We start from the raw sequence: 23766 nt of genomic DNA, 5'->3' as shown, positions 1-23766 counted from the left end.
TAATAAAATTGGTGATCATAAAATTAACATAGGCGGGGGTGAGGGGGGGGGACACCAGAAATGGTTACTTGTACCTAAGGACTTGTGCAGTAATGAGGACTACGGGGTTTGATTTCTAAAGTACATGAATGCATTGCACATAAATTGGACTATACATATCCTGCACTATTGGCTCCCTAGTACACTTTAATATAATGCTGTTTGAAACAGTACAATGTTAAAATGCACTACAGAACATTACAAAGAGATTATTCCTTACAATATATACAAAGAGAGAGTCCCCAAATCTCCCAATTTTTGGACATCTACATAAAACTCAAAAATTGCAAAAAATGAAATTAATAAACCCCCCAAAACAGAAGCCCACATATATCAACAGAGGTGACAAACCACATACAGACCTCAGAAATCTTTCAGGGTAGAATAGAATCATAGAATATCAGGGTTGGAAGGGATCTCAGGAGGTCATCTTGTCCAATCCCCTGCTCAAAGCAGGACCAATCCCCAATTTTTGCCCCAGATCCCTAAATGGCCCCCTCAAGGATTGAACTCACAACCCTGGGTTTAGCAGGCCAATGCTCAAACCACTGAGCTATTCCTCCCCCCGCTCTGAATATATGAATCATATTTGGAAAGAAACTGTTCCTGCACTGGGACCACTAGGGAGAGAGATGTGTGTTAATACCCATCCTCAAAGAGGCTGAGTTTGGGGGGCCCTGCTGACCCAAGAAGTGAACAACCAAGCTTGGTACCAGATTTTGAGGATCTGCCACCAGCCCAGCCCTCTTTCTGTTGGAAGGAGAGGCAAAACCTGACCCTGTTTGCTTAGTGCCAGCCACATGATGCCCCTCTTTTTTTTTTTTTTAACCACAGTCATCTTTGTACAAGCATATTTTTACACTTATATTATCATTTTTAAGACAAGAACATTGCTGGTACAGGTACAAGATAAGGAGAAAAATTAAACAGTCCTAAAAATGCTCAAGGTAATAATACCTATTTAATGGAGAGCAAAAAAGATTGTCACCTTCTCTCACAAAGTAGTAAAATAGCTATGTCAGAGATGTTGGGCTGGTTTTTTAAGTGCATTAGGCCAGCTTTGCACCATTCTGCTGGTACAAAGCTACCCTAAAACAAATTTACCTGCTGTTGGAAATTTCCCCTGTGTAGCTGACTAGCAGCTGCTCTTATGCCACCTCTCTAGTCAGCACACGGGGGAAGCTTATCTTTACCAGCTTAGGTCAAAACTTCCCCAAGGTAACAAATATTACCCCCGTTATCCTTGGAATGGCCGCTACCACCACCAAACTAATACTGGTTACTGGGGAAGAGCTGTTTGGACGCGTCCTTCCCCCCAAAATACTTCCCAAAACCTTGCACCCCACTTCCTGGACAAGGTTTGGTAAAAAGCCTCACCAATTTGCCTAGGTGACTACAGACCCAGACCCTTGGATCTTAAGAACAATGAACAATCCTCCCAACACTTGCACTCCCCCTTTCCTGGGAAATGTTGGATAAAAAGCCTCACCAATTTGCATAGGTGACCACAGACCCAAACCCTTGGATCTGAGAACCATGAAAAAGCATTCAGTGTTTTACAAGAAGACTTTTAATAAAAAATAGAAGTAAATAGAAATAAAGAAATCCCCCCTGTAAAATCAGGATGGTATATATCTTACAGGGTAATTAGATTCAAAAACATAGAGAACCCCTCTAGGCAAAACCTTAAGTTACAAAAAAGATACACAGACAGAAATAGTTATTCTATTCAGCACAATTCTTTTCTCAGCCATTTAAAGAAATCATAATCTAACACATACCTAGCTAGATTACTTACTAAAAGTTCTAAGACTCCATTCCTGTTCTGTCCCCGGCCAAGACGACTACAGACAGACACACAAACCCTTTGTTTCTCTCCCTCCTCCCAGCTTTTGAAAGTATCTTGTCTCCTCATTGGTCATTTTGGTCAGGTGCCAGCGAGGTTACCTTTAGCTTCTTAACCCTTTACAGGTGAGAGGAGCTTTCCCCTGGCCAGGAGGGATTTCAAAGGGGTTTACCCTTCCCTTTATATTTATGACACGCCCCCCAAATCTCAGCTAGGGTGAAACACTGGCTGGGATTTCTTCCTGGAGCTCTAGGAAAACAGAGTTAATAAGGCACATGCATCTCTAAATATACTACCAAGTACATAAAGACTAACAATATTTTCCACATCTCAAGGACGATTTTAACCAGTTGATTCTGGGAAACTTTCACGGGAGAGTGCATCAGCCACTTTGTTAGAAGCTCCTGAGATGTGTTGGATGTCGAAATCAAAATCTTGGAGAGCTAAACTCCACCGAAGAAGTTTTTTGTTAGTTTCTTTGACGGTGTGAAGCCACTTTAGTGCAGCATGGTCGGTTTGCAGGTGGAAACGCCGTCCCCAAACATATGGGCGTAGCTTTTCCAGAGCGTAGACAATGGCATAACATTCTTTTTCAGTGACTGACCAGTTGCTTTCCCTCTCAGACAGTTTTTTGCTGAGAAACACTACAGGGTGGAATTCTTGATCAGGTCCTTTCTGCATTAAAACTGCTCCCACACCACGCTCGGATGCATCTGTGGTTACTAGGAACGGTTTGTCAAAGTCTGGGGCCCTTAGTACAGGGTCAGACATGAGTGTCGCTTTAAGCTTGTTAAAGGCCTTCTGACACTTTCCGGTCCACTGAACAGCATTTGGCTGTTTCTTTTTGGTTAGGTCTGTCAGTGGGGCAGCGATTTGGCTGTAGTGCGGTACAAATCGTCTGTAATAACCGGCCAAGCCTAAGAAGGATTGAACCTGTTTCTTTGACTTTGGGACAGGCCACTTTTGGATAGCATCCACTTTGGCCTGTAGGGGGCTGATAGTTCCTTGACCCACCTGGTGTCCAAGGTAAGTCACTCTGTTTAGGCCTATTTGACACTTCTTAGCCTTAACAGTTAGTCCTGCCTCCCTTATGCGCTCAAGGACTTTTTGTAGATGTTCCAGGTGGTCTGCCCAGGAATCCGAAAATATGGCCACATCGTCAAGGTAGGCGACTGCATATTCTCCTAATCCCGCTAGGAGACCATCTACAAGTCTTTGGAAAGTGGCGGGTGCATTTCGCAGCCCGAAAGGGAGTACATTAAATTCATACAGCCCGAGATGTGTGATGAAGGCTGACCTTTCCTTGGCAGATTCATCTAGCGGTACCTGCCAGTACCCCTTGGTTAAGTCCAAGGTAGAGATGAACTGGGCCCTTCCCAGTTTCTCTAATAGTTCATCTGTGCGTGGCATGGGATAGTTGTCTGGGCGAGTTACAGCATTTAGCTTACGGTAGTCCACGCAAAAACGTATTTCCCCATCTGGTTTGGGAACTAGAACCACTGGAGATGCCCATGCACTTTCAGAGGGGCGGATTACACCCATCTGTAACATATCCTGGATCTCCCGTTCTATAGCAGTTTTAGCTTGAGGAGACACCCGGTAAGGTTGGACCCTAATTGGGTGAGCATTACCTGTGTCAATGGAGTGGTATGCCCGTTCAGTCAGTCCTGGGGTGGCTGAGAACGTTGGCGCGTAGCTAGTGCACAGCTCCTGGATCTGCTGTCGCTGCATACGCCCAAGGGTCATGGAGAGGTTCACCTCTTCCACACCACCAGCACATTTCCCTTCGTAGTAGACACCTTCAGGCCACTCAGCGTCGTCTCCTCCCTGGGCTGTAAACTGACAAACCTTTAATTCTCTTGAATAAAAGGGCTTTAGAGAATTAATATGATACACCTTAGGCTTTCGGTTGGAGGTGGGGAATGCTATGAGATAATTAACAGCTCCCAGGCGCTCCTGGACCACGAATGGCCCTTCCCACGATGCTTCCATTTTATGGGCCTGGAGCGCCTTTAAGACCATGACCTGGTCTCCTACTTTGAAGGAACGCTCTCTGGCATGTTTATCATACCAGGCTTTTTGCTCTTTTTGAGCATCCTGTAAGTTTTCTCTAGCAAGGGCTAAAGAGGTTCGGAGGGTGTTTTGTAGGTTGGTTACAAAGTCCAGAATGTTAGTTCCTGGAGAAGGTGTAAATCCCTCCCATTGCTGCTTCACCAACTGCAATGGCCCCTTAACCTCACGGCCATATACAAGTTCAAATGGAGAAAACCCTAAACTGGGATGTGGTACAGCTCTGTAGGCAAAGAGCAACTGCTGCAATACTAGGTCCCAATCATTGGAGTGCTCATTTACGAATTTACGTATCATGGCCCCCAAAGTTCCATTAAACTTCTCCACCATGCCATTTGTTTGATGATGGTAAGGAGTGGCAACCAAGTGATTTACCCCATGAGCTTCCCAAAGGTTTTTCATAGTTCCTGCCAGGAAATTAGTCCCTGCATCTGTGAGGATGTCGGAGGGCCAACCTACCCTGGCAAAAATGTCTGCTAGTGCCTGGCACACACTTTTAGCCCTGGTGTTGCTTAGAGCTACTGCTTCCGGCCATCGGGTGGCAAAATCCATGAAAGTCAGTATGTACTGCTTTCCTCTGGGTGTCTTTTTCGGAAAAGGACCCAGAATATCCACAGCTACTCGCTGAAATGGAACTTCAATGATGGGGAGTGGCTGGAGAGGAGCTTTGACCTGGTCTTGGGGTTTTCCCACTCTTTGGCACACCTCACAAGACTGGACATAGGTAGAAACATCCTTGCCCATTCCCTCCCAGTGGAATGACCCCCCCAAACGGTCTTTGGTCCTGTTCACCCCAGCATGGCCACTAGGGTGATCATGGGCTAAGCTCAAGAGCTTGGCCCGGTATTTAGTTGGAACTACCAACTGTCTCTGAGGATGCCAGTCTTCCTGGTGTCCCCCAGAAAGAGTTTCCTTGTATAAAAGTCCTCTTTCTACAACAAACCTGGATCGATTAGAAGAGCTGAGAGGCGGTGGGTTGCTCCGTGCCGCCGTCCAAGCTCTCTGGAGGCTTTCATCTGCTTCCTGTTCGGTCTGGAACTGTTCCCTTGATGCTGGAGACATCAGTTCCTCATTGGATTGGGGACATAGGCTTGGTCCCTCTGGAAGCGATATAGGGGATGGAGCTGTTTCTGTTGACTGTGAACCGCTCTCCGCTGGTGCACTATGTTGGGATTCAGGCTCCGGCTGAGCCTCTTGTGTAGGGTTATCGGCTGCTGCCAGTTCAGGTTCGGTGGGGCCCTCTGGTGTTGAGGTTGCAAGTACTGGATTCAGTGCTGGCACGGGGTCTGGTGTTGGTTGTTTGGCTGGTTCCGGTTCTGGGACTGGTTCCGTCTGGGTCTCTGGGACTGGATCCACTACTGCTGTTGCAGACATTGGCCTGGGGTCCAGGTCCATCACCTCTGACTGGGTCCTGATAGAAGTTTCCGGAACAGAGCTAGGCCTCACGGCTTGTTTAGCCTGGTTGCGGGTGACCATTCCCACCCTCTTGGCCTGCTTCACATGATTGGCCAAGTCTTCCCCCAACAGCATGGGGATGGGATAATCATCATAGACTGCAAAAGTCCACATTCCTGACCAGCCCTTGTACTGGACAGGCAACTTGGCTGTAGGCAAATTGAAAGAGTTGGACTTGAAGGGTTGAATCGTCACTTGGATCTCTGGGTTGATTAAATTGGGGTCCACTACGGAAGCATGGATAGCTGACACTTGTGCTCCGGTGTCCCTCCACGCGGTGACCTTCTTCCCACCCACACTCACAGTTTCCCTCCGCTCCAAGGGTATCTGGGAGGTATCTGGGCCTGTGGACCTCTGGTGTGATTCCGGTGCAATGAACTGTAATCTGTTGGGGTTCTTGGGGCAGTTGGCCTTTACATGCCCCAGCTCGTTACACTTAAAACATCGTCCAGCTGACGGGTCACTGGGGCGAGGAGGGTTGCTGGAGAACGGGGTGGTGGGACGATAAGGGGTCTGGAGGGTTCTTTGGGAGGTAGGTGGGGCTTTGGGCGGCCCCCGGTAATAGGGTGTGGTCTGGGGTGGTCCCTTCTGGTCTCCGCTCCAACTGCGACCAGTTTTCTTCTTCTCTGCCACCTCCACCCATCTGGCTCCAATCTCTCCTGCCTCAATTACAGTTTTGGGTTTCCCATCTAGGATGTATCTTTCTATTTCCTCAGGAACACCCTCTAAGAATTGTTCCATTTGCATTAGGAAGGGCAAATTTACTGGAGATTCAACACTTGCTCCTGATATCCAGGCATCCCAATGTTTTACAATGTGGTAGGCATGTCGGGTAAATGACATGTCTGGTTTCCACCTTAGGGCTCTGAACCTCCGACGAGACTGCTCGGGTGTTATCCCCATTCTGACTCTCGCCTTGGATTTAAACAGTTCATACTTGTTCATGTGTTCTTTAGGCATTTCAGCTGCCACCTCAGCTAACGGTCCACTGAGCTGCGGCCTCAGCTCTACCATGTATTGGTCAGTAGAGATGTTGTACCCAAGGCAGGCCCTTTCGAAGTTTTCTAAGAAGGCCTCAGTATCATCACCTGCCTTGTAGGTGGGGAACTTTCTGGGATGGAAAGTGGTACCTGGAGAAGGATTGCTAGGGTTTGTTGGTATATTCTGCTGGGCCTTTATCCTCTCCATCTCCTCCACATGCTTCCTTGCCTCCATTTCCCTCTTGTGGGCAGCCTCCTGTACCTCCTTCTCCAGCCGCATGAGTTCTATCTGTCTTTCATGTTCCCTTTGTTTTTCCTCAGCCTGAAATTTGGCTAATTCCAGCTGTAGTCGAGCTGAGGATTTGGCCATTCTAACCTCTCTGTTTTTAACTAACTTTACACCCGAGGTTTAGAAATAAACAAACAAAACTTGGCTGTAAACTTTTGCTGTGCTGGAATAGAGTACCTATTCTCTGATAGTGATTGTCAGCCTACAGAAAAAGACAATTCCCTTGTCTCTGCTCTGGGCCCAAATTAAAGCAAAAAACCTCCAACTACTTGGAAAACTGCTTACCCAGCCCAAAGGAAAAAAAAAAAATTTCTTTTCAAACCTGTGCTCCTTGTAAAACAAAACAAAAAAAATCAAAATCCTAAAAAAAAACCCTGCCACTTTTGTCTCCAGGCAAATGGGTAGAGCACACACCCCCTATTTACTTTTAGGAAGAAAAGAAAAAAAAAAAACCTCTGGGTTGGAAGACTGTGAATTTCCCTGCAGGAGTTAAGTACCCTGCCTCCAGGCAAGAAAACCTGCAATTCACAAGATAATCCCCTTTTGTCTCTGCTTGGCCACAAAGCAGAGAGAAACCAAGCTGCTTTCAGTTTCAAAGCTGCCTTCTGGACTTCCTAAAAATTCCTTTTTAAAATCTGTATTTCTAGTTCAAAAAATCTCAACTGGATCTCAAAATGATTTCAGGTTAATCCCACCACTGTGCCACCATGTCAAGGTTCCTCCCCCACTCTGAACTCTAGGGTACAGATGTGGGGACCTGCATGAAAAACCTCCTAAGCTTATCTTTACCAGCTTAGGTCAAAACTTCCCCAAGGTAACAAATATTACCCCCGTTATCCTTGGAATGGCCGCTACCACCACCAAACTAATACTGGTTACTGGGGAAGAGCTGTTTGGACGCGTCCTTCCCCCCAAAATACTTCCCAAAACCTTGCACCCCACTTCCTGGACAAGGTTTGGTAAAAAGCCTCACCAATTTGCCTAGGTGACTACAGACCCAGACCCTTGGATCTTAAGAACAATGAACAATCCTCCCAACACTTGCACTCCCCCTTTCCTGGGAAATGTTGGATAAAAAGCCTCACCAATTTGCATAGGTGACCACAGACCCAAACCCTTGGATCTGAGAACCATGAAAAAGCATTCAGTGTTTTACAAGAAGACTTTTAATAAAAAATAGAAGTAAATAGAAATAAAGAAATCCCCCCTGTAAAATCAGGATGGTATATATCTTACAGGGTAATTAGATTCAAAAACATAGAGAACCCCTCTAGGCAAAACCTTAAGTTACAAAAAAGATACACAGACAGAAATAGTTATTCTATTCAGCACAATTCTTTTCTCAGCCATTTAAAGAAATCATAATCTAACACATACCTAGCTAGATTACTTACTAAAAGTTCTAAGACTCCATTCCTGTTCTGTCCCCGGCCAAGACGACTACAGACAGACACACAAACCCTTTGTTTCTCTCCCTCCTCCCAGCTTTTGAAAGTATCTTGTCTCCTCATTGGTCATTTTGGTCAGGTGCCAGCGAGGTTACCTTTAGCTTCTTAACCCTTTACAGGTGAGAGGAGCTTTCCCCTGGCCAGGAGGGATTTCAAAGGGGTTTACCCTTCCCTTTATATTTATGACAGCGTCTCTGTGTCCTGTTGCCAGAGTGGTTTGTTGAGACCTTAGGCAGCCAGGTCTTGTAAGATTCTGCAGGCTGTTCCAAACTTCTCTTGGAGGAGGGGTGGACCAGTGCAGAGTAGCCCTCGGGTGGGAGGTAAAGTGTAATGGTGGCTTCAGGGATAGTCAATTATTTTTTGCCAAGGTCCATATTTCTTGGTGAAGGTATAGTCAAGTCCAGACTCCAGAGAAAATAATAATTATTATAAAATAATAATAAGTAAATAAAAACATTTCAGGGTCCATTGAAAAGCATCTGGCGGTCTGGATTTGGCCCACAGTCCGCCTGTTGACTACCTCTCTTTAGGCTACCTTTGCACCTCCCCATTCTGATTTGTACTAAGTGCTCTTGAGCTGAAGGTCAAGATCTTGCCCAAGATTTGCACCATCCTTGACAACATTCACTCCTGGAACTATCTCCATAACCACAAGCATTCAAATAGTGATAAGAATTTCAATTAACTAATAATTTTATAATCTGGAGGGGACAGAGAGACCTCACAGGTAGCTCTGAGGCAAATAAGAATTGGCATTTTATAAAATTTGGAAAATCATTACATTTGGAAAATCATTACATTTGGAAAATCTCTGTCAGTGGAAGATGTTTCTCTAAAAGAGGCCCTGTATCAGAAGGAAGCCCCCTTACATTAACAATCCCAGCCTTTACAGCCCACATTAAGTCATAGTTTAGCTAGTCAAATTGACGTCATTGACCTCTACCCAAAGTGGAGAATTATTTCTTGATTAAGATCAAAAAGAAAAAATCCTACCATTTTATTTAAAAATAATTTCAAGAAATCTTTCAGAAAAATAGAAATTGCAGCACACACAGGAACAAATTGTGCTCTAGATCCAGAAGTCCAACTACAACCTCCCCACACTGGGATGGGGCAGGACTGCATTATAGCTGAGTGGATTGGTGAGCTGGTGAATTGGCGTTTCTGTCCTAGTTCCCCAAACAAAGTGAGGTAACTCAGGCTTTTGGGGGCTTTCATCTCATGAGGACAGTCGTAGGTTTCATAAAACATACATAAGTAAGAAATAATCACATATGAAGACAGCCGCTTATAATTAATCTTAAATTGTTTGATAAGCACCAATTTAATCTCATTTTCAATAATCTTTTGCTAAATTTGGCACAATTTTATGAGACAAATGATCAAGGTGAACTGGTGCTGTGTGCCTCTTAATTTTACTTTTCACCCAGTCCTTCAGAGGAGCATATTTTATTTTGTATAAGGTAATGGTTTGTGTACTAAATAAAGTATTTACATTCTCAAAAGCCCTGCTTATGAACAGCATACAGTCCAAATATAATTGATATTACATAATATATACACCACAGAAGCTGCCTCTTGCTTAGTGACTGCTTAGTTCCTACTAGTTCTCCCCACGTACAGGAACTTTATTCCCAGAATGCCTTTCTGGATTAGGCGTTTACATTTGGCAGAGACAAGCAGCCACAGTCCTAAAGTGGCTATTCTCTAATTAGATGCTGCTTCTTTCTTTCTTCCAGCTGGTAAGTACTCATAATTCCTATTACATTTTCCTCTAATTTTCCTTTTCTTATTCCAGAGGAGAGGGCATCTTTACACGGAATACTTGTTAAATTATTTTGAAATTTCTTGCTTTTTTTTTTTTAACATCTAAAGTAAAACTTTGTTTCTCACTTTTACCTGTCACGTACCTATTTTTTTTTTTTGTATTATTGCATATTTGTTTGTTTTAATGTGTCTCAAACAGGGAACAAGTCTTAGGACGTTCATCGTTTGAAAGTAAGGTGTGCTTAGCAGGTGCAAACTTGAAAACTTAAACTCCTGCTTTTAAACATAAAATAAACAATACCTTTCCATCACTCCCTTTGGTTGGTATCAGTCTACAAGTTATTTCCTCCTGTGTAATAAACCGATAGCAAACCTTTGAAATGATGTTGCAGGTTCTTCAAGGAACAGTTTCCCTTTTTATTTCTCTCTCAATACATTTGACAGTACATCATCTTCCCCTTGAAATTACCCCCAGCAGAGCATTTCAACTATTTCATTCTGCATTTTTCTGAAGGCATTTTTTTTTTCTACAAGCTTCTATAGCAGTTTGGTTATTATGAAGAGTAATAATAGTAATTAAAAAGCCCTTCTCGTCCAAAGCTCCTTACATACACTAATGCATGTGATTTAATTTTAGGCCCATGAATAGTCCCATTGAATTCACATTCAGCAAGATTACTCTCACATGCAGAATTAAGTACCTATATACGTGCTTACAGGATGGTGATTTTAAGCCTCTGTAACAGCCAAAGAGGAACATATTGCTGTGTAAGAAAGACTAAAGAAAGACAACTAATGGTCATTACTATTTCTCTGTTTCTTTGTATATGCATTTCTAAGGTAGTCATCATTGCATTATCTAGACACCATCACTTACATTAAAAAGAACAATAATGGTCTTCCACAATGGGAAACCACTTCTCCACCCCGCTCCTATGCTTTAAGACATTTTCTTGGGAACATAAAAATAGCCATACTGGGTCACACCAATAGTCCATCTTGCCCAGTATCCTGTCTTCCAGCAGTGGCCAATGCTAGATGTTTAAGAGGGTATCAATAGAACAGGGCAATTACTGAGTGATCCATCCCAGTATCTGGCAATCGGAGGCATAGGGACAACTAGAGCATATGTTGCATCCCTGACCATCTTGGCTAATAGCCATTAATGGACCTGTCCTCCATGAAATCATCTAGTTCTTTTTTTGAACCAGATTACACTTTTTGTCCTTCACAACATCCCCTGGCAACGAGCTCCACCGGTTGTGCGTTGTGAAGAAGTATTTCCTTTTGTTTGTTTTAAACCTGCTGCCTGTTAATTTCATTGGGTGACTTCTTGTGTTATGTGAAGGGGTAAATAAGATTTCCCTATTCACTTTTTCCACCACACCTTTCATGATTATATAGACCTCTATCGCATCCCCCTTTTTAGTTGTCTCTTTTTTTTTTAAAGATGAACAGCCCTAGTCCTTTCAGTTTCTCCTCATATGAAACTGTTCCATATCCTTAATCATTTTTGTTGCCCTTCTCTGTAACTTTCCCAACTCTAATATATCTTTTTTTGAGATGGGGTGACCAGAACTGCATGCAGTAGTCAAGGTGTGGGGTGCCATGGCTTTATATAATGGCATTATGTTATTTACTCTTATTATCTATCCCTTTCCTAATGGTTCCTAACATTGTTAGCTTTTTTGACTGCCACTGCACAATGAGCAGCTATTTTCGGAGAACTATCCACAATAACTCCAAGATCTCTTTCTTGAGTGATATCAGCTAATTTAGACCTCATCCTTTTGTATATGTGGTTGGGATTATGTTTTCCAGTGTGCATTACTTTGCATTTATCAACATTGAATTTCATCTGCCATTTTGTTGCCCATTCACCCAGTTTTGTGAGATCCCTTTGTAACTCTTTGCAATCTGCTTTGGACTTCACTATCTTAAGTAATTTTCTATCATCTGCAAACTTTGCCACCTCACTGTTTATCCCTTTTTCCAGATCACTTATGAATATGTTGAACAGTATGTTACCCACTTAATTTAGGGCACCCCGCCTATACCCTACCGAGAGCTCAAGGCGTGACCTGGTCAATTTATTGCACCCTGCCTATACTCTATGGGTCTGTGGAAACTTTTCCTTGGAAAGAGCCTTACACAGTTGTGCTCTAAACCTCTATTTGTTATCAACACACACAAATAAATATATATATATATATATACACCAAGCAAATACCTTATCCTCACCACTCCCTATATACAGACAAATTTCATCTGATGACCAGTCAGGATCCACTCATCTGGGGGTTCCCGGCGATGCCTCTACACATCCCGGTCACGTAGAGGGGTCAGAGTTCCAGTAGCTTGATGTTGCACTGTTGTCCGGAAATGGTTCCCAAAGAGCATTGTTTTTCATTTACATTATATGTGTAAAACTATCACATTATCCCACACTCCTAAATAAAAATTTTAACCAATTACATACTGGCACCTATGTGTCCTTCTTTCTGCCCAAGTTTTTTTTACATTTTATCTTTCATGCCCAGATTATAACAAATTATTAGTTGTGACCTTCTCAGTTTATGCAGATGGTCAACATAAAAACACTGGTTAGAGCTTATTTTACCATTTATTGAGTCTCTCTCTCTCTCTATCGTCCCTAATTTCCTAGTGCCTGGGTGTCTCTACTTTATAACCTTGGTGGTTTTAACACTCGTTAGGGACATTCCTCTGATATGGGCGGGGTGCTTTATCAGCATCAGAACAGTTTTTTTTTTTAATTTTACTGTGTACCCCTGGTTGAGAACCACTGTTCTAGGTCAAGGCATAGTAATCCAATCTAAAGGTGACAAAAGGATGGATTGCTGTGGCTCAGAAGTGCAGAGTGTACTAGAATTGGCTGTGGGTGTCTCCTCTGGTGGTTGTAATGACTTCCATCAGCACGCAGGGATTGTAGTTCAGCAATGATGTTATTAAAGGATTTTCTTAATGGCGATGGCCCTGATTTTGCCACTGTTTCTGACCTTGAAATTATGCTGGATCGTCCTGTTAAAGTATTGTTTACACCATGGGATACTTCTGGGGGAATTCTGCACCACTGTGCACACACATTTCATGTGCCATGCATATTTTAAATATTTTTTGCAGAAAATAGCTTCTGCTGAAAAGTTGCTGAAGTTCCACGTTTTGCTCACCAGAGGGCGCTGTGGCACTAGAACAGAGCAGCAGCTCCTGCTAAGCCCCAGCTATGATAGGGAAAAGGAAGAGCTTGCCTTCTTCACAGTGCCTGTCGGGCCAGGTCAGAAGATGGAGTCTATGGAGAGAGAGACAGCGTGAGGCTGCTGGGGGGTTAGACAGGGGCTCATAAGGGCTAGTGGGGGAGAACAGACTGGGGTAGTTGCTGAATGGGAGTAGATATGCAGGGCCACATGGGTGGGGTGCGTGTGTGGAGAGCTACAGGGGGTAAGAGAATGGCTGAGTGGGGGCCCAGAGACACACGGTGACAGGGGCAGATGTGCCTGACCGAATGGGAGAGGCTAGGGGTCAGCCAGGGTCTGCATGGGGACGCTCCCTAACAATCCTTCCCCACCCCCGCAAAAAACCTGTTCCATGCTTTTCCCACACATACCCAACAACCCTTCAAGTTCATGCTCCTTCCCAGCAATTTACTTCCCTCTCCCTCAGCTCCTCTGTTATCCCTGACTACCCCAATCCTTTGCACCACTTCTGAGGGGTGCGGGAAATACGGTTCTGTACTGTAGTTTAAGTGAATTATTACTCAGTTCTGTATTAATATATGCCTAGTAAAGAAATCTGTTTGTCAAAAAAAAATTCCTGAAACTTTTTTGTTGTCTGTATTGTTACATACATACTTGCTGACAGATATTTTGAAATAAATTACTAAAATAATTGAAACTGGTGTGATTATATTGTGTTATTTTGACAAATAAAATATGTTGAATTTTGAAGAAATTTGAAATATTTGTTTACAGATTTTTTAAAAATTTTTTGGTGCAGAATTCTCCCAGGAAAAATGTGAGTAAGTGTTGCTGAATTGGACGCAAAATTAGCAAGTCTTAGTCATGAGGACAGGTCTTGAGTGTGAAACACTTATTTATATCATACAATGTTGTATAACGTCAGAAAGCAACACAGATTAAACAATGCTTTTTGCCTTAAAAATCCCAGTTTTTTCTCTTTGTTTATGTTGATAACTCATCCCAAGTTGTAAATGGAGATTCAAAACTAACTGCATAATACTACTAAAATTTTATGGTTGTATTTTAGAAAACGAGACCACACAGGTTTCTGAGATGACTTTGTTTGTTTGTTTTTCCCTTTCCGCTTCTTTAGGACTGTTGCACTGGGTTCAATGAGTTAGTGTAGCCTTTTTGTGATGGAGAAGGAGGCAAGCCAGTTGGAGAAGGACCACGTCCATAGAGTGTATGAGAAAATTGCTCCTCACTTCCATGATGCACGCTACAAGGCTTGGCCAAAGGTACAACAGTTCCTTTCAGATCAGGAACCAGGCAGCCTGATTGCTGATATTGGTAAGTTGAGTCCCTGAGTATGACAACTGTTTTAAAAAAAACTATCATTATTTTTTTAGTGTTGATAGTGATCAAAGCCAGGCATGCCTCTTCTCTGTATTAAGCAGTACTTTTTGGCATGGTCAGAGTCACCTTGCCTTAGGCTGCAGGGTTTGAAATGAGTGCTCATCTGCAAATGAGTGTGTTTTGGAGCTGGCAGGTACACTTTTAATCATCATAGCCTGGCTGCCTATCAAATTTGCCTCCTGCTGCCTGCTCTCCCTCTTTCTTCTGTAATGGACCTGCTTCCAGAGCCATCCATACATATGTACAAGCCATGTGGCTGTGCAACTTTTCCCATTACCTACTTGTGAAGGAGTGTACCAGGCCTTTGTGTCCCCTCGCTGGAGGGCCCACGGTTCTACCATACTCTGCCCCAAGAAAGGAGTAGTGAAGATGGGTCCTTCAGGCCTGCCTAGAGAGGCTGCACAGAAGCAGCCAATCTCAGCCCAGCAGTCTCAGCTAAAAGGAACTACAAGGCCTTAGCAGGTCAATAGGACCAGAAGAGCAAGGAAGGATGCTTCTTCCTGGTCACAGGAGCTTGAGAGAACCAGAGGATGGTTTGTGGTAGCATTTGCATTTGGTGAGAAGGAAGAAGATCTGAGAAATTCAGCCCTTAGGTAAGAGTGAAGAAAAAGGGGCTACGTGGGAAAAGGGCCAGGCTAGCAGCAGTGAACTGGAGGCAACTGCTGTTGATAGTGTCTCTGGGTTGGGACCTGGAATAGTGCGTGGGCCCTGATTCTCCCACTGGTGAAGTGGTCTAAGACTCTAGAAGGGGACAAGGCTTAGAATCCCAAAGGCAGGGCAGGATTTAAAGGGCCCAGAGATGGGGCTGAAGACCCTGCTGAAGGCAGGCAGTGTATTGAACTCTTTGCTATCCCAAAAGGGGCTCATCCATTTGACTGTGTAAGTTGGCCAGAGAGCTTAGCCTCTGAAGACCTACAAAGAAAGGCTGACACCCTACTGAAGGCACCAGAGGCCGGAAAGGCCTGCAGTATCACACCCAGCCATAAAGGAGGCACTTGGGAGGTGAATGTCCTGTCACCACTATTAAAGGAAAGTATGAAAGGACTAAATAGCTGAATAATGTTGCAAATAATTTTCCCTTTTTTATTTTAAGATGTTAGTGGATATGAAAAGTTTAATATATAGTATAAATAACTCTGGAATTTGAAATTTTCAATTTTTCTAAAGTTAAAGCATGGACCGTGCCAGGGCAATTTTCCCTATACTGCCGTGCCAATGTGCTTCCATGCCTGCAGGGACAACAGGTGCTGGCCAGCTGGTATTTTTCCACAGTCCTCCTTCATTCTTTAAGAAGTAACATTATCTACAAGGATGCTAACAGTGATATGGACACCTCCCCATTAGAAACTGAACTAAGACCATGGAAGGATTTCACGTTGACCACCAAACAGGAGTCTGATATGGCCAGCTCATGACCTGTGCTGGATTCAAACTAAAAATAAATAGCTTCTCTACTCCTTTTTCAGTTTGCTAAAATCATCTCTCCAGACCCTTTCTTTTTTTCCTTTCAATTCTTAGGGTGTTAATGAAAGTGAAATATCAATAACAATGGCTTGGGCCAAACATGTAATGTCTGATGTTACACAGACTTCTCTACATTGCTCTGTGTGCGTACACTGGGCTTTCTGCTTTACGTGTCTCTGTTATTTCTGAGTGTTCTCATGAATGATTGAGCTAATTTCATAGTGGGTTTTAGTGTATTGTGAACTGTGAAAACATAAGGGATACCGTTCCTCTGGGGCCAGAGACCTGTGACTGGCTGGCTGATTAGCCCCACCTGCTGCACCTGAGAAAGAGTTGGAATTTAATTAACTCACTCTTGGAAAAAGAGGGCAGAAGGAAATGGAGAAGAGGATTGCAACAACCTCCAGAAAGCTGAGGGACCAAGGGCTATGCCCTTAGTAGACTGCTATGGGAGCTATTACACAGAAGAATTGCTCCAGGAACCACATGGACAGAAGGGCGATACAGTAGGGTCTTTTTATTTTGCTAAGCCTCCGAGGTAAGAGCTGGGAAATGTTGGTTACTGGTGTGCGGGACAAACTTGGGGAAAAGGACTACTTGGTCTCCACAGACTTTGAAGGAAGAGTCTGCAACGTTTTTTGATTTGTTTAAAAACACTTAAAATAAATCAACTAACCCTGCTGGAAACTGCTTCTTTGGATTAATTGAGAGAGCTCAGACAGAATTAATCCAGGGAGTGAGCTGACTCAGCAAGAGCAAAGCCTGGTCTGGTCGGAGGAGGGCACTATAAAATAGGCCTCATCCTTTTACATGAACAAATACATAGCATTATGAACCATCAAATTGAATTTTGTCTGTGAAATAAAGAGGATTTGAACTGAGGTCTCCAGAAGTGAAAGGCTATTATATTAACCCAAGGCACTTCACTCCCTTTTCTTAATTTGATCTGTGATTTCAATGACAGTCATTCAAGCAAGAGGTGAGAAGTCACATTTGGTAACTTCTTAGATTTTTTCAAACTATCAGACTTAATAGTATAAGGATTCAGATACCTGAGCCCCAGATGAAAATGTTAGCAGTAAAATAGTTTAAGTTGAAAGTTTTGTTATATTATTTCAACACAGAATTATTGTAGTGTGGGAAGGCTGTACATCTCTACATCAGAAGCATACAGTTATGAAGAAGAAACTGCAGGGAGATATCAGACAAAGAAAGTTCCAGTTGTCATGGCAACAGCAATTAGCAGCAGATAACAAGGAAACAATGGGTTTAACAGCTTGGTCTGATAGTGATTTAATTATTTAGCCTTCTAATTTGTCTGTTTGAATACACAGGAATAATTCAAGGCTGTGCTGCTGCCATATGATGCTTTAATACAGTATTTTTGGTCTTTTACAAGCAGAAGTGTAATAGCGTCATAACATAAATGTTATTGATTCTGTATGCCACGAGAAAGCCAAGATAAATGCTCTTTAGCAAACCCATCTCATCACTTAACGTCACACAGCAAAGAGCCCACTGTTTGACAGATAGGAACAGTCTGTGCTCATTGTGCTAAAATGATCACAAGCCACAATAAATTCCACTATAATGTCATCTTGGTTTTTTTTTTTTTTAAATGGGCAGAGAATTTCAAATTATCGAGGTCAGACACTGGCACATTTCATTGCTCATGTCAGGAGAATATTCTCTTGCTTATAGAAACTGAAAGACACTCTTTTCTCCTCTTTATTTTACTACTTCAGGCTGTGGAAATGGCAAATACCTTCATATCAATTCTCAAACCTATAAGCTGGGCTGTGATTACTGCTTCCCTTTGGTGGAGTCAGCACGAAATGATGGCCATGAAGTAATGGTGTGTCATAGTCTGTGCCTGCCATATCGGAATGAGTGTTTTGATGCTGTCTTATCCATTGCTGGTAAGTTTTGTACATTGGCAATTTCTGTTGGCCAAAATTTCAAAGGATAATCCTGTTTGGAGCTTTTAGGCTGGCTTCACAGTCTCTGCCAAGTATTTTGGCAGAGGGCAACACAAGACTTTGGTGCATATTTCCTTGGTCCACCCATCTAGTTACACCACTGGAAACCACTCCTCAGTTTGCCAATGCAAAAAGGGGGCTTGCAGTGCTGTTAGTAATTTGCTAGGGTAGGTTTCAGAGTAGCAGCTGTGTTAGTCTGTATCCACAAAAAGAACAGGAGTACTCGTGGCACCTTAGAGACTAACAAATATATTTGAGCATAAGCTTTCGTGGGCTACAGCCCACTTCATCAGGTCCTATTTGGGCTTTTCCCAGTGGTACAAATATGAAATGCTGACCACCTGCCCACAGGAAAATATGATGAAAAGCCACTCAGGAGCCAGCAAAGGAGTCTCTGGTTGTCATAAATATAAAGGGAAGGGTAAACACCTTTAAATCCCTCCTGGCCAGAGGAAAAACCCTTTCACCTGTAAAGGGTTAAGAAGTTAAGACAACCTCGCTGGCACCTGACCAAAATGACCAATGAGGAGACAAGATACTGGAGGGGAAGGAAACAAAGGGTTCTCTCTGTCTGTGTGTTGCTTTTGCTGGGACCAGAGCAGGAATGCAAGTCAGAACTCCTGTAAAAAGTCAGTAAGCAATCTAGTTAGATATGCATTAGATTCTGTTTTGTTTAAATGGCTGATAAAATAAGCTGTGCTGAATGGAATGTGTATTCCTCTTTTTGTGTCTTTTTGTAACTTAAGGTTTAGCCTAGAGGGATTCTCTATGTTTTTAATCTGATTACCCTGTAAGGTATTTACCATCCTGATTTTACAGAGGTGATTCTTTTAATTTTCTTTAATTAAAATTCTTCTTTTAAGAACCTGATTGCTTTTTCATTGTTCTTAAGATCCAAGGGTTTGGGTCTGTGTTCTCATACGCAAATTGGTGAGGATTGTTATCAAGCCTTCCCCAGGAAAGGGGGTGTAGGGCTTGGGGGGATTTTCGGGGACAAGACGTTCCCAAGTGGGCTCTTTCCCTGTTATATTTGTTAGACGCTTGGTGGTGGCAGCAATAAAGTCCAGGGACAAAAGGCAAAATAGTTTGTACCTTGGGGAAGTTTTAACCTAAGCTGGTAAAAATAAGCTTAGGGGGTTTTTCATGCAGGTCCCCACATCTGTACCCTAGAGTTCAGAGTGGGGAAGGAACCTTGACACTGGTAAAACAGGTTTATGTGGGCCCTGAGTTGCAGGGCCAGCATTCATTCAGCCACAGTAGTGAGAGGTGCTGCCAATTTACTAGCAAATGAAGGATTGAGACCCAAAACTTACCATTTTTTCCTGTTGTTGAACTCTTAAGATGCTTGCAGGGCTTGGTAGGGAGGCAGGGGCAGAGTTATCTTGCTTTTTAGTTTGTCAGAGGTGGAACCCTTATCTTTTGGACATGTGGAAACCCCGTATTTGTACATTCAGATCAGGTAATTACAAGCTGCATGTTTCTATATGCAGGAAGGTGCACATGATAAGGGAACCCACTGGAAAGATGGCACTGATGGCTTTGTACGTTTATCCAGGGTTTTGGGTGAAGTTGTGGTAACGTTAATTTCTCAGTCGAATTTGTAAATTGCATGAAATAGCTAGCTGTTCAATACTTGACAAATATCAGTCACTACAATATATTGTGAAATTTTAAAATAATCACCAGTCTTCCATCTTTTCATAACCTGCTGTAGTCACCTGCATCACCACCAACTCCTGTCTCCTCTCTGCTCTTAAGGCTTCTTTTATTTTGTTCCTCTACCCTTTTCAGCTCTCCGTAATGGGAGAGGACGTCTGTCCTTTCTCCTGTAACTGAGACATCAAGTAAGAGTGAGGCGGCAGAAACTTCTATATCCTTCACTACTTCTCCTTAGAAGCTATGGGGCTCTCCTATCTTTGGGGCAATCTTCAGGAAATTACTTAACCAACTGTCCACAAGTCAAATAATCATAGTAAAAACAGGGTTGATTAAAAATAGAGAAATAGTGGAACTAAAACAAAAGTTATTGTTTGCTTAGCAGAGGAAGATTTACTTTTCCTATAAATTAAACAAGATGAGACACACTTAGTTTCATTAAAGCACAATTAAATGTGAATATCTTACATCTCTTTAAATCAATCACTGATTAGGCTGACAGCTTCCACTCCCTGTCTCAGAAAGTCTTTCTTTCAGCCTCTTGGGACTCTGGTTTTCAAATCCCAGATCCATGTCAAGTTCTTCGAAGTTCAGAGGAGCTTCCAGAGTTCATTATCATACTAGATACAGTGTTCTGTTCTGTGTAGGTATTCATGCTCATCACTCAAGTATCTGAGCACCTTCCACTAGTTTATTAAGCAACATGACGACACATTGTAACATGTTTGTTCTCTCATCCTTTCCTCAGTTAGAGAAGTGTGTGTTGCTTGTGTGTGCAGTGGGGTGTTTTTCTTTGGAAATTTTTGTGTGTGTGCATGTGTAATGTTAACACACGCACATTACGTTATGTTTGTTAGAGAATGCAAGGTCACCGACATGTGGCTTGCACTTAGAGCAGAAGGTGGTGAGGTTTGTAATGTTCCTTAGTTCCCATGGAAGTTTATTCCACAGTCTAGGGCCAATCCCTGAGACAGCTTTGTCTTCTGTACAGAGTTTTTCTCAAAGCTCAAGTTCTTGGAGTAATAGGATTATGTGAGAATCTCAGCTTCTGGTTGTAACTTTTTTTTTTTTTTTTAAAAGAAGCTTCTAGCCCACATGGTTGCTGAGAAAAGCTTAAAAACGTGCACTTTAAAGGATCAAAAACCAAAAGGCAAATAAAAAGAACTCCAGTCTTCTTATTTCAATCTCATGATTTATAAGCCAATCTCATGGGTTTTGGACCTGACTCATTTTTATTTATTTATTATGAGCAGTGGGTTTTGGCAATACTGCAGATAGCCCTCCCCCCCCATCTCTGAGTCCTATTTGTCACCACATAATCTTCTGAAGATAGATACACACCAGAGGTGATGGTAACCATTTGCATTCCCTATCTTCCAGGAGATTGTTGAGCGACGGGAATAAGGTCCTTCAGCAATGCGAAGGCCAGGACTAGACTAGAAACTTTTGCCAGCATGGCAATGTTGATTAGAAGTAACTAATTTTTTGCCACATTTCTATGCCAATAGAAGCCCTAATGTAGATGCAGATACACTAGCATAAAAGTGCGTTTGCCACTATAGCTTATTTTGCTCAGGGAACTGGTATAACCTACACCAGCAAAAGCGCTTTTTGATTAGTACAAGCTGCATCTATATTCAGAGGGTTTTGCAGTAAAGCTACACTAGCAAGACTTATAAGCATAAAGTAGATCTAAATAGATTCCTTTAAAATGCTTAACTCCTAACAGGCAAATCTTCCACAGTTCTTTGCCTGCATTTGGAAAGGTATCTTGTACATTTTCCCCATTTACTCATAATATAATTTTATTCTAGTTTAAAAATCTTCACTGACAGAAACCAGCCTCTTGATCACAGTCACACATACTGGTGGGTTTTTTTATGATTGTATGCATCACAGTGCCAACCCTGTCCCATTGAAATCACATGGAGGTTTGCCATTGACTTCAACGACAGTAGGATTGGCGCTCATGTATCTCCCCTTCTGTTAAGGAATTATTAATACTGTCTAAATCCACTTGGCATATCTATAGCTGTTTCAAAATGGCTTTATCTCTATCCTAGTGAGATCATGCTCTTTATGAACATAAGAATGGCCACACGGGGCCATTGTGACATTCCCCAGGGTACAATCTGGACTGCTGAATAGCTGTTCCTATCAGTTCTCCAGTCTGGGGTGCCTTTTACACTGCCTCACTGTTAAAGCAACCGCTCCTGGCCTTGCTCGCTCACACACACACACAGAGCTTCTAACATGCAAACTACTCCCAACTATACTGCAAGGGTGCTTCAGGTAGCCATTCCTGAATTATATTGGAGAATGACACCAGCAAATTCTTAGTCCCAGACTTGTCCCCAGAAATATGCGTCTTGTACTGCCCAGCTGTTTCCTTCTGTGCAGTACAAGCTCATAGAAAGTATGTCATCTCAGTAATTGAAAATGCTATGCACAAACCATGTGATCTTAAATCTTCTTAGCATATGTGCAACGTGCCTTATCCATCACCGAATTTGGTCCACTGGTTGGATCATTAGTTTCCCTGGCTTGGGCTGGGTACTGATGGGGAGTTCGACTTGAACGCTGATCCATGCCCCCCATTGGGAAACTTAATTTCAGATAACAAACACTTTAATCCAAACACACGCTGGTGTAGATAAAACAATAAAACAAGTTTAACTACAGAAATATAGATTTTAAGTGATTACAAGTAATGAGGCATAAAAGTCAGAATTGGTTACAAAGAAATAAAAGGTAAAATGCAAACTAATACCTAACTTACCAAGCTTAGCCCTGGTCTACACTAGGAGTTGAGGTCGAATTTAGCAGCGTTAAATCGATTTAACCCTGCACCCGTCCACACGACAAAGCCCTTTTTTTCTACTTAAAGGGCTCTTAAAATCTATTTCTTTACTCCACCCCCCGACAAGGGGATTAGTGCTGAAATTGGCCTTGCCGGGTCGAATTTGGGGTAGTGTGGACGCAATTCGACGGTATTGGCCTCCATGAGCTATCCCAGAGTGCTCCATTGTGACTGCTCTGGACAGCACTCTCAACTCAGATGCACCTGCCAGGTAGAGAGGAAAAGGCCTGCATACTTTTGAATCTCATTTCGTGTTTGGTCAGCATGGCAAGCTGCAGGTGAGTGCAGAGCTCATCAGCAGAGGTGACCATGATGGAGTCCCAGAATCGCAAAAGAGCTCCAGCATGGACCGAATGGGAGGTACGGAATCTGATTGCTATATGGGGAGAGGAATCCGTGCTATCAGAACTCCGTTCCAGTTTTTGAAATGCCAAAACATTTGTCAAAATCTCCCAGGGCGTGAAGGACAGAGGCCATAACAGGGACCCGAAGCAGTGCCGTGTGAAACTTAAGGAGCTGAGGCAAGCCTACCAGAAAACCAGAGAGACAAACGGCCCCACCGGGTCAGAGCCCCAACTATGCCACTTCTGTGATGAGCTGCATGCCATTTTAGGGGGTTCAGCCACCACTACCCCAACCATGTGCTTTGACTCCATCAGTGGAGAGGGAGGCAACACGGAAGCAGGTTTTGGGGACGAGGAAGATCGCTCACAGCAAGCAAACGGAGAAACTGGTTTTCCTGACAGCCAGGAACTGTTTCTCACCCTGGACCTGGAGCCAGTATCCCCCGAACCCACCCAAGGCTGCCTCCCGGATCCGCCAGGCAGAGAAGGGACCTCTGGTGAGTGTACCTTTTTAAAATAGTATACGTGGTTTAAAAGCAAGTGTGTTTAATGATTGATTTGCCCTGGCATTCGCTGCCAGTACAGCTACTGGAAAAGTCTGTTAACGTGTCTGGGGATGGAGCGGAAATCCTCCAGGGACATCTCCATAAAGCTCTCTTGGATGTACTCCCAAAGCCTTTGCAAAAGGTTTCTGGGGAGGGCAGCCTTATTCCGTCCACCATGGCAGAACACTTTACCACGCCAGGCCAGTAGCAGGTAGTCGGGAATCATTGCAGAACAAAGCATTGCAGTATATGTTTGTTTGTGTTCAAACAACATCCGTTCTTTATCTCTCTGTGTTATCCTCAGGAGAGCGATATCATTCATGGTCACCTGGTTGAAATAGGGTGCTTTTCTTAAGGGGACATTCAGAGGTGCCTATTCCTGCTGGGCTGTTTGCCTGTAGCTGAATAAAAATG

General features: G+C 43.1%; 1 protein-coding gene across 4 annotated transcripts in view; it reads left to right on the top strand.

Moving 5' to 3' along the window:
• The window catches only part of LOC311515111 (putative tRNA methyltransferase 9B), a 97080-nt gene that overhangs the window by 44191 nt on the left and 29123 nt on the right, over nt 1-23766 (top strand). For 3 of the 4 annotated variants that reach the window (XM_084617986.1, XM_084617985.1, XM_084617987.1), the window contains 2 exons: nt 14242-14438; nt 17714-17887. In XM_084617986.1, the coding sequence (XP_084474112.1) occupies nt 14285-14438; nt 17714-17887 (328 nt within the window). In that variant the 5' untranslated portion in view covers nt 14242-14284. Of the gene's footprint in view, nt 1-9813; nt 9870-14241; nt 14439-17713; nt 17888-23766 lie in introns of those variants that run through there. The other variant, XM_084617988.1, reaches the window with a different exon arrangement.

This window comes from Lepidochelys olivacea, assembly GCF_965140295.1.
Source record: "Lepidochelys olivacea isolate rLepOli2 genome assembly, chromosome: 1".
Lineage (NCBI taxonomy): Eukaryota > Metazoa > Chordata > Testudines > Cheloniidae > Lepidochelys > Lepidochelys olivacea.
Note: the sequence above shows the minus strand (reverse complement) of the source record. Positions and strands in the feature narration are given on the sequence as shown.